The sequence below is a fragment of the Mucor mucedo genome, assembly GCF_025094135.1.
Source record: "Mucor mucedo strain NRRL 3635 chromosome Unknown EV154scaffold_339, whole genome shotgun sequence".
NCBI classification, from domain to species: domain Eukaryota; kingdom Fungi; phylum Mucoromycota; class Mucoromycetes; order Mucorales; family Mucoraceae; genus Mucor; species Mucor mucedo.
The window spans coordinates 1-10979 of record NW_026252623.1 but is presented as its reverse complement, the minus strand read 5'-3'; the positions used below and the strand labels follow the sequence as shown (position 1 = coordinate 10979).

The following is a 10979-nucleotide window of genomic DNA, read 5'->3' as shown; positions in this document are numbered from 1 at the left end:
CTCGAAACACAAGATTAAAGCCTGTAACCAAAAAATATAGGCAATTGATAGCAAAGTATAAAGAGGCTTACTTTCAAGACGCTAATTATATTCCGCCTAGCTTAACTAATGCTTAGCAAATAGTATTATACAAGTGTACCAAAATACATACGGCGTACCATAACAATCTCAAAGTCCATTTTGGAAATAAACTGCGTCAATTTATAAATATTATATTACAAAAGAAGCAACAAGCAAACAATTTTGGAAAAGTAATGAAGGAAAATGGATCAGATGACAAAGCTATAAAATCAGCTATCCAAAATAAAATATACGGACGTTGTAATCAGATCAGTCGTGCCGTAGCAAAGAAAGAGAGTACCTGCAGTCAGTATTCTAGACGACCAGTCAAGAAAAGAATTAAACAGTATTTTTTCTTGCTACCCCCAAAAAGGGGCTCCATTTACTATGATATTGCAGCTAAACCTGAAAAGTCATTTTGATGCGTTTTTTAATCTTGCCAAATTAGTTGAAGCTAGGACAGGAAAACTATTTATCTGCTTTCCTTTGCGCATCACCTTCATTCCAAGCTACATGACTTTGGATGCCAAAATAATTCAATTCCATATTCTCATCAAGAACAAAAGTCTTCTCCAAGCAGGAAAAAAATTTAAAATGTGGGGTTCTGTCGTAAATTTTGGAAAGAAGACGTTCAAGAATCAAGGGATTGATAATAATTTACTATTCCCGGGAACACTTGAAACAAATCGTGTTGGCGTATCAATAATAAAAAAAACCACAGAAAGTAGAAAATTCTTTACAACCGGCGTTAAAACAGCACTTGATGATCAAGAACAGTATATAGAAGGGCTAAGTCAAGATTTAAAGCTTACTGAAAACTTGTGTGTTTTGATTGATCCTGGAAGACGTGATTTATTGTATTGTATGAAAGAAACTAGTACAGTTGAAGAAAAGCAAATTCTAATTATCACCAAAAATAATCGTTCAAAATGCCCAAGTCATTTCAGATAGTTACGAAATCAAAACAAACCTTTGGTGGTCCAAGAAGCTGAAACAACGCTCTTCAAAACAGAATCTAGCTCTTTAAATTTGACAAATTTCATTCAGTACATAAAAGCCAGATCAACCGTAAATGACACGTTGACTGCATACCATGGAAACGAGACATTAAAGCCCAAAGAAATCTATTTTCCACTGTCAGAGTTCTCATTCCGAGTTGATGATAAATGCAATCTGTACTATGGCAATCTGTTTATATCAAGAATTTGTGGTTTTTTCCTCTCAACCTCAGAACTTCTCCAATGATAGAATTGTCGATCCTTAATTTTTTTCTGCATATTTACAAATGATGCTGTCACAAAAGCATATCTCACAAAGACTTGATGATGATGGAAAAAGAAGAATTCTTGCGCTTGCTGTAGAGATTAACAGGCGACTTAATCAAAGTGATCTTAACAGAAAAACTCTCAGTGCAATATTAGAGAAACTACAGCTATTACCTTTTCAAAAAATGAAACTTTTTTTAAAAATGTTTTATGAACAGAATGATATAAAACTTAAAAAGAAAACCTGGTCCTGATGCTGTCTTAGTACTTGGAAACGGGTCTCTTAGGGACAGCCATTTTTGTTAGAGATAGGCAGGGTGCGCATGGTCGTAATGTGGGATTATAATACTTTAATAGACACCAAGAGGTCAATATAACTTATCGTCTTGAATTAGATACAATTTATTACAAGCATCATATAATAAACCAGTATATGTGTATTATAGCTTACTTTCAGCTTCTAATTTGGCCTTTACCTTAATAACTCTGCGTAAGATTGGGATCAAACGAGCTTAAAGGCGAAAGAATGATCATAGAATTGTCAAAAAAAAGTATAAATCATTTAATATGCATTTAATCGGAATCATCACATTGTTTTTGATTATATATTCTTGTTTCCAGGTCTAAAGGATAGCCGAATCACAGATCTTACGCTGTGACCACAGGCACTCTGACTGTCTCTAAGAAAATTTGGCTGTTTTTAAGAGACCCGACCTTCCGAGCATGGTCGAACGTTGGTACACCTTGAACTCCAAATACTTAATCCGCTACACCTCCCTTCCTACTGATTCTTTCATCCACAAAATAATTCAATCAAACACAAGATACAGCAAATTAACTCTAATCAAAAACAAAAATCCCATCTACCAGGCCCTAATACAGGATACCTCACATATACCAATATACACAAAACTTACTCACAAAATCTCCTCTTACAAGTCTAACGCCATCATCAATTCTTCGGAAAAGATGTCACAAGGCTGCAGATCTAATATAAACTAGATCCAATTCTGGCAATTCCCGTGACTGGAAAAGAACGTAAACAAATCCTTAGGTGACGCATGAATTGGTTACCTGGTGGAAAGCGGCATTGTCACTGTGGAGGTCAGACGAGTCGAAATCACTTGTTTGTATGCCCAGCAATACCAGAAGCATATTGGGAGCACATTCAGTGTGGTTTCACAACAATTCAACCCTATCGACGCGATTCTTAAATCCCTTCCAACAAACAAGCCCAAGTCCATCACTGAAAAACAAAATCTAATAATCAATTGGCAACCTCTCTGGACTGATATCCTCAACATTCTCTTTCTCGTTGACTAGATCTGTCATAAGACACAAGAAACTTTTGTCGATGAACCCAATCCTGTTATTCTCTTCTACAAGTGGATTATGGAATAGTGCATTGTGAAAAAAAAAAAAAAAAATATAGGGCAAAAAAAAAAAAAAAAAAAGAACCCTCACTTTCCCCCGCTATTTACTACGTCACTCAATTTCGCTCTCACACTAGTATCACTCAAACTCTCATCACGGACCAACGCTTTGACCTTTTGACTTTTCATCTCGTAACCCATTCATGCAAAACCGACAGCCTAGCTGAAATTCAATTCGAAATCATGCTAATCTGTCAAATTGATCTTTTATTTACTATTTTATGATTTACAAACAAACCCTTTTCCCTTTTTTTTAATTTTCCACCTTATAAGGCTATAATTTTTAACAACACACTCCCTAAATACTCATATTCGTATCCTCACTTTTCCCGCTGAATGGGATCTTGATACAATATTTTAATAAGCGATTATTAATAAACTTCTAATGTTAAGACTTAATTATGAAAACCTTTTTTAATGTCTGCACAAAAGTGTATGTGCCAATTGTGAAGCACTGGTTGAAATAAACACGACCTCAACTTTTGATGCCTTGTGACACTCCCAATGCAGAAGACATCTTAAATCGAATCCGGGTATGTATCTTATGAACATCAATCAAATCTTTGTCTAAATACCTTTTTTAAGTCTTTCTGAAATCATTTTACATCTGTCTAAATCTCTTTTTATGGCTGTACAGAATATATTTGCATCTGTCTGCAAACATTTTATAGTTTGTTCTAAAAAAAAACCCCCCCATCGTCTGAATTTACAGTTATAACACTGTCATTGAAGATATAGTGGCATCCACTATATTTAGTATGGTACCCTATCAACATTACTTTCTTCATTGATTGGCAGCTCACGCCTGTCAAGATTACTAGAAATTGCTGGAAAATGTTTGAATTGTTGGATCACTCATAGTTACAAAACAGTTGCGAAAGAACTATTGAAAAAGGTCTGTCCATATCTTACTTAATTTCATATCTAAACGAGGGAGTGGAAAATTTCTTTACGAACAGTATTGATCATTCTCTATTTATTTATTTTTAAAAAAAAAAATGAGTACAGATTTTTAGGGCTGATAATAGAAGGATCAGATGAAAACGGCTGCAACAGAAACAGTAATTTCATATTTCCATCTTCGCAAAGTAAGGAAGTAGCTGTCTACACAACCAAGTTTGTTCTTAAAACGTGCCTCTTTTTTTGTTCTTATACATATAACTGCATTCAATACAAGTACTTTATTATAATGTATATTTTGTATTATATATTCAATTGCTTTCCGGTCAAATACTTCCCTTCTTCTGCTAATTATTGGGGAGGCGGAGATATCATGTACCGATTAATAATACGTGCTACATCATTCTTTCGAACTACACTTCCAAACCTAACTAGATAACAATGCTTACCTTTAAAAAGATAAAACTGACTTGTTTATGGCAATAAATATATTGAATAGTAGTCATTTGTTTCATAACAAGTTCGGAAAAAATTTAATGCTGATATAGACTACTTTGATTAAATGCTTTGATTAAAAAGAGGATGAAATACGTGACTAAGCAGTATAAAATAAAATAAAGCTTACTTGAACTGAGGAAAATCAAATATCCTTACAGGTATGAAGGATACAGGTAAATACTAAGAGTTCTTTAAATACAACGCAAGTGCCATGAAGGGGGTGGCGGATAGAAAAAAAAGCGTTTAATTTGAGTAAAGACGCATCTAATTAAGAGCGACAAATAAATACGGTTGCATTTTTTTTATGAGCTTAGAATGAAGCAAAACTTACGTACATTCTCGCAGTATCCTTTCTTATTCTACAAAAAAAAAAAAAGGAAAAGCGGCTTTATTCCTTGTATGAATAAAACCAGTTAATGTATAATTTCGAAACGTTTATTAGCAAAGTGTGAAAGTAGTAACACTAAAAAAGTTATCAAGCTAGATGAAAAAACAGAAGCATTACGCTTTGCACTGATACCGAAAGCACTGAAGAGGTAAGTTGGGGGTAATGAAGAAAACAAAAGACATTACAATATATAGTTGAGTTTTGAAAGCCTTATTTACTTGGTGACTATATTTAGCCTATGTCTCCCTATCAGTAGCAACTAGCATTCTAAATTAATTTGCTTGAAAAATCAGAAACCAAAGTGAACCCTTACAAATTCCAAGCTTTTCTTCCTTTTAGCGCTTCAACATCGTTGGGTGCTGCCACAACAGACCTTCTTTGCACCAAAACCAAGAAGCTCTGAGCTACATTCACAGCAAAAACCACTTGTATGAAATACTTACAGACACTTGTCATTTCAGCTGTTTGTGTTTGCGTACAAAATTATTGACACTAAAAACTCTAAAAAAAAATATACATACATAATAGTAAACCCCATACAACAATATTCAATATGTATTGAATATGCTTTTTTTAAAAAAAAAGCTACATTGTGCAGAAAATTAGTGAAATAACAAACACGCAGGGAAGTAAGTAGTAGACGAAACAGATTTTGTCTGCCTGAGGCTATTCAAATTTTAAAAGTCATGCCAAGCCACCCGACTGGGCAAGCTGCATTCCACTCAAAGGGGACCAAAACTGGAAGAAAACCCAGTCGCGCAACAGGCGACTCTCAAAAGAGTAAAAAAATCTGTGGGCCGGGAAAAGGCTGGATTGCAATGAAAAGAAGGGCAGTAAGGAATAAAAAAAAATCTGAGGGGGGGGGGGCAGAAAAAGGCTGGGTTGCAATTACAAGAAGGACAGTAAAGAGTAAAAGACCTGAGTACAATCTTCAAGCGTGAAAAGGCTGGGTTGCGTAACTCATTTCTCCTAAATAAGCAAGGCATTACTCGTTGAACAAATCTCTTGAGCTTATTACCAATTTTATAACCACTTACTTTTTTTATATGCGTATACAATGTGTACATAATAGATTCTATTAGATCACCAATAGCTTTTTTAGCATGTACTCAGAAACTCTTTTCATGATTAGCTGTATGAAGGTAAAGTGACCATTTCTCCCTTTAAAATAAGTTCATCATTTACATCAGACCGTCCATCACAGACCCGAAATACTAAAAAGAAAAAATAACGCACAATGATAGACGCAGGTACAGTGTCGTGATTGAGGCTATATACTTAATATATGACTCTATCACTTCTTAAATCTTCCATTTGATAATCCTAAATATATCTCTTATCGATACTTTACATTAAATACTGATCATTTACTTTATACACAGGCTTGATCTCATATCATCCTTCATACAAGTATAAGGCGTACTCATTTAAAAAATAACATTAATTTAAAAACAGATGAAGGTTATATTAGCCACAATGAGGTGCCACAGCTAGCTTTATTAAGAACTACAATTTCCCCTGAATATTGTGCTACAAGATATGCACAGTTTAAGGATGAATGTTATTGTTATTGTTATTGACATCTCATTATGGTCTTTCTTTACGGGATCATTACATCCGAGTACTATCTGGATAAATCTACCCACAATCGTCATCAGCCTGTCTGTTATTAATGTCTGAAATTATGTGCATGTAAAGACCACCTTTTATTTGTTCAAATCTTTATCAATTTCCACATACAGCCACTTTCAAATTTCTGGGTCATTTAGGATCGGGTACCTTCTGGCTATCCCAAAGAGTTGGATTTTTCAAGAGGCCCTGTTACACGCACTGGAAATAAACCAAATGTAAATTTCTCATATGCTACTTGTCGGATTGTGTCAGTTATTCATAGTTGAGATAAGTCTTTTAAAACTATTTTATCAGACTCATGAACCCCTCCTTCATAGTTTTGTTCTTTTGGGTTTTGTGATACCTTTAAATTCCTGCTCAATGCCCAGTAACATAGTCAGACGCGTGCTTTTTTTTTTTTCCATTACTGCTCAAAAGAATAATTTCTGTACTGAGCTCGTAAACGTTCACTCTCAATAGTTTGAGTATGAGAACCCCCCCCTTCCATTTTTGGCGGTTCTTGCTTTAATATAATAAGGGTAATTGCATTTACAATTGTCCTTTTGACGTTGACGGTTAGTGTCTCAAAGCCATTTTCGAGAGCAAAGTTTTTAGTAAAATTGGTAGTGATTTCTTTGATGGCATTGTATGTTTATGTTGGCAAAAGAGCAGACACTTTCAAAGAGAAAAGAAGTTGTTTCATTTTTACAGAGTGTAAGGCAATAAAGTGACAGTCACTACAGCATGTGATCTCTTGGGAACAGCCAATAGGTTTCCGATCCTAGGCTGTGACTACGCTCACTTTGGCTGTATCTAAGGTGTAATTTCTGGCACAACATCTCTCCGGAGGAAGGGCCCACTGTTTACTTTGCGAAATATCTTTTTTTTTTTTACTCTTACAAGAATAAGGATAACAATATCAATTAAAATAACATTCAAAGCAATTTTTTCCCAGCCGTTTTTAAAAGAGACTCAGTGTGTTTATCACACACAGTCTACCGAAAGCCTCAAAACCTTGACCTTAACTTTGGTTGGTCATTGACGAAAGAGATTTCTATAAAAAGAAAAGAAACCCACAGAATACGAAAACAATCACCGTATCGTAAAGCGCTATTAAATGCCCTAACTTTTTTTCCAATATACTTGCTGACCGCCTGTCGAAATTGCTTGTATTAAGAATAGCAACTGTCATAACATTAAGTTATTAGAGCTTTTGTGCTTTCAATTTAAAGATCCCCCTCCCGCCGCAAGCACAGTTTAAGTTAACCAAAAAGAGAAAAGAAAACAAACAAATTCTTCTTTCTTTATATACAGATTTACATCTGTTGCCATTCTTTTACAGTACACCCTGTGAGGAAACTTTTAACTTAATTCACATTCTCGAGATTACATCATTTTGGCCCAAATCCCTTTTATATTCTCCCGCATCAATCCCTCAAACTGTTTACAGTAGACATATATGTGTATTTTTATTGGTACCTCTATTACTTTTCAGCGCATTATTTTCGTATTTCTTGTCATCCTCATATCATCAAGCCAAAGCATACCTCTATTTCCTTGTATACTACACCCTTATCCACAAAGTATGCTCTATGTGTCGTATTCATTTGCCCTCTCGTGTTATGCTTCTCATGTTATACTTGATCTCGTATTCACCTTCTGCTTTTCTTTTCGTAGATTTGCTGTATTTTGATCGCACTAATACTTTCTGACCTTGTCTCTCTTGCTCTCCTTTGTCTGATTACACCTATTGTACCTCGTGTTGCAAATAAATACCTCGTAAAATGAAGACCAGCCTTCAATTCTTTCAAGCCTTAAGGAAATTTCGTCATTATCTTCATTATCTACAGACAGCCTACAGTAATTGCCTATAATTCCAAACTGTCGTTGGGCGATCCTTTCCCAAAGATCATGGTATCTATCATGAGAATTAATTGGTCGTCCGTTGCAGTAATAAGTTTCCTGATCTCAATTTCCAGTTGCTGGTTTTATTATCACGGCATTAATCCACTAGTCTAAACCAGCAGGCCAAACATTTATCAGAATACAGGTCAAATACCTGATAAATGGTACAAGATGATTTAAACTGTGGGAAGCTTAAAACGAAATTAGAACAAAAATAAAAGCGAACCCCCATGCCTGTATAATTACCTGTTTAACCTGGTTTTAAAGGTGGCAAAAAAAAATGGAAAGCTTCCTACACTTTTTCTTGCGAGATTGTGGGGAAAGAAAAAAAAAAAAAGGTGCGGTTTTTTTTTTTGATTTTTTTTTTCAGCTGTTGAAAAACCTTTGTTATACCCAGAAATGTCTAAAGCAGAAGGACTTTGTCGCGTTAAGACACCTAGCTCTCTATCATAGAAACAAAAACTACAAACGCACACTAATGCTGTTCGTAAAAAGATCTGGTACGCTCTCTTGGGATGATGGTCATTCCTTAGCCATTTTTTGCGCGGTGTACAAAAATAGAAGGAAACGCAACGTTCAATTTTTAGCCTAATATGCTGTGGCCGATAAATACGCCTGTACAACTTGATGACGTGAAATGGCTCCAGCTACACCTCACGTCGTACATTCCACCTTTTCAATTTTTAGGTGCTTATTTTTATTCTTTCACCAAGAAGACATTCAACAAGCGTAAGTCTAACAAAAGGCAAAACCATTAAATCGACACAATTTTTCCCTCTCTTCTGAATTGAACCACCCTACTACGATTGATGGACAGTGCTCAAAAGACATAGACAGCCCACATCAACAATAAATGAACAGCTACAAAATAATAACATAATAAAAGCAAAGAAAGATTTGAATGAGTTCAAATTAAATCCAGAGGAAGTTCCTGCAAAACCTTTGGTCGTAGTACCTTTATAACCTATTTATACTTGAATCATGTGTGATCAACAGGCACAAACACACTAGTAGGTTGTCAAGATGTAAATCGTTTGAGGTGAGTTATTTTTTGTGTTAAATGGGATTGGGATACTTATTCTTTTATGAATTCGTCCTAATCAAAATTCCGTCCCAATCCTTGACATATTGCCAACAACATGACAGCTACCCATACATCGATTTATCACTAAAGCATGCGTATGGCTAAAGCAGAAGATTGGACTTTTATATATAAACACTCGTAGAAGATGGCATAAATTTTATTTCATCATGTTATCTGGAAGTTTATTTATCTCTATAAAGATCAATTGGTGATTAGAACATTTAATCAACCGAGGAATTCCGTGATTTAAGAACAATAAAAATGGATCGCTCTTAATTTAATGGATGTAGAAAATGGAAAACATACACGGGTATTAGGTGGTGAAGTAGTATATGTGAATGGTAAATTACACGCCACAAAGGAGCAACAAGGATGTTAATAATCATAACTATCCGGTGTAAGCCAATTTATGCATCACAAAAAAAAAAAGCAAAAATCACACTTGACGAGGTTGGAAGTTCATTTCATTTGACACATGTATTCATCACCGAACACAGAGTTTGTGTGTATAATTACCGGGGAAAAGAGAGTGTCGCTGTCTTTAGATCGTCTACCATGTCCTTTGTACAACAAGTCTTTTTTTTTTTTTTTTTCTACAGTATTATCAGTCTGATTTTCAAGAGAAAAAGCAGGGTCTTCAAAGTGTTCTTGTCCTTTACTTCCTTGAATTATTGCATCAGTTACATCAAATGTAGTTGAGTTGGGTTTCTTTTTTTTGTAACCTCAACAGCAAACAATCGAACCTTATTTATATTTAGGTAATGTGCTTCTCCATAATTAATGGCTGTCGGTAGGTTTAATCTTGATCGACTGCTTTCCAGTTTGGTCACAATGATAACTTGAGGGTTGATTGCTTCATCAAAGAAAAGATCAAGTGTATTCTTTTTCTCAACCCGTAAGTAGTCTTGAGGATTCAGCTACTGAGAAAAAAAAGGAAAGCTTAATTTTTTGATGCGATACATCACAGAAATTTTGTATATGTTACCTGTCGGATTGTGTCAGTTATTCACGGTTGAGATAAGTCTTTTAAATCTATTTTATCAGACTCATGAAACCCCTCCTTCAAAGTTTTGTTCTTTTGGGTTTTGTGATATCTTTAAATTCCTGCTCAATGCCCAGTAACATAGTCAGACGCGTGCTTTTTTTTGTTTCCATTACTGCTCAAAAGAATAATTTCTGTACTGAGCTTGTAAACGTTCATTCTCGATAGCTTGAGTATGAGAAACCCTCCTTCCCCTAGTTTTTGGCGGTTCTTACTTTAGTATAATAAGGGCATTTGTATTTGCAATTGTTCTTTTGACGTTGACGATTAGTGTCTCAAAGCTATTTTCATGGGCAAAGTCTTTAATAAAATTGGTAGTAATTTCTTTGGCGGCATTGGGTGTTAATGTTGGCAGAGGAGTAAACACTTTCAAAAGTTTCAATTTCTGGAAAAAAGAGTTCGTTTTATTTTACAGAGTGTATGGCGCCTAAGGCACAGCCGCTAGACTGTGACCACGTTCACTTTGGCTGTATTTAAGGTGTAACTTTCGGAGAGAGGCCGTAAAATAAGCTCACTGTTTACTTTGCGATATATCTTTCTTTTTTTTTTTTTTTGCTCTTACTAGAACAAGGATAGCAACGGACGTTCCCTAGCAAACATTATTTCAAAAACAAATCGCTCAATTTGTGAAAAAGAATAGCACCCCCAGTATAAGTCTATCTTATAATTATACTATACTCAGGACAGCGATGTGGCCTATGTACAACCAGTGAATTAGACATGATAATTTAGTAATTAGCAATACTATTTTAAGTAATGTCACACTTGTTTTTACTTTTTTGTAATTATACCC

General features: G+C 35.0%; 1 protein-coding gene across 1 annotated transcript; it reads left to right on the top strand.

Annotated features, from left to right (window-relative positions):
* Window positions 1–7614: 7614 nt before the first annotated feature.
* EV154DRAFT_534528 (uncharacterized protein) lies at window positions 7615–7848 on the top strand (the record flags this gene model as incomplete). The annotated part of the gene is made up of 1 exon (XM_051604032.1): window positions 7615–7848. One exon carries the CDS (start codon window positions 7615–7617, stop codon window positions 7846–7848), a length of 234 nt encoding a protein of 77 aa, XP_051449944.1.
* Window positions 7849–10979: the final 3131 nt, after the last annotated feature.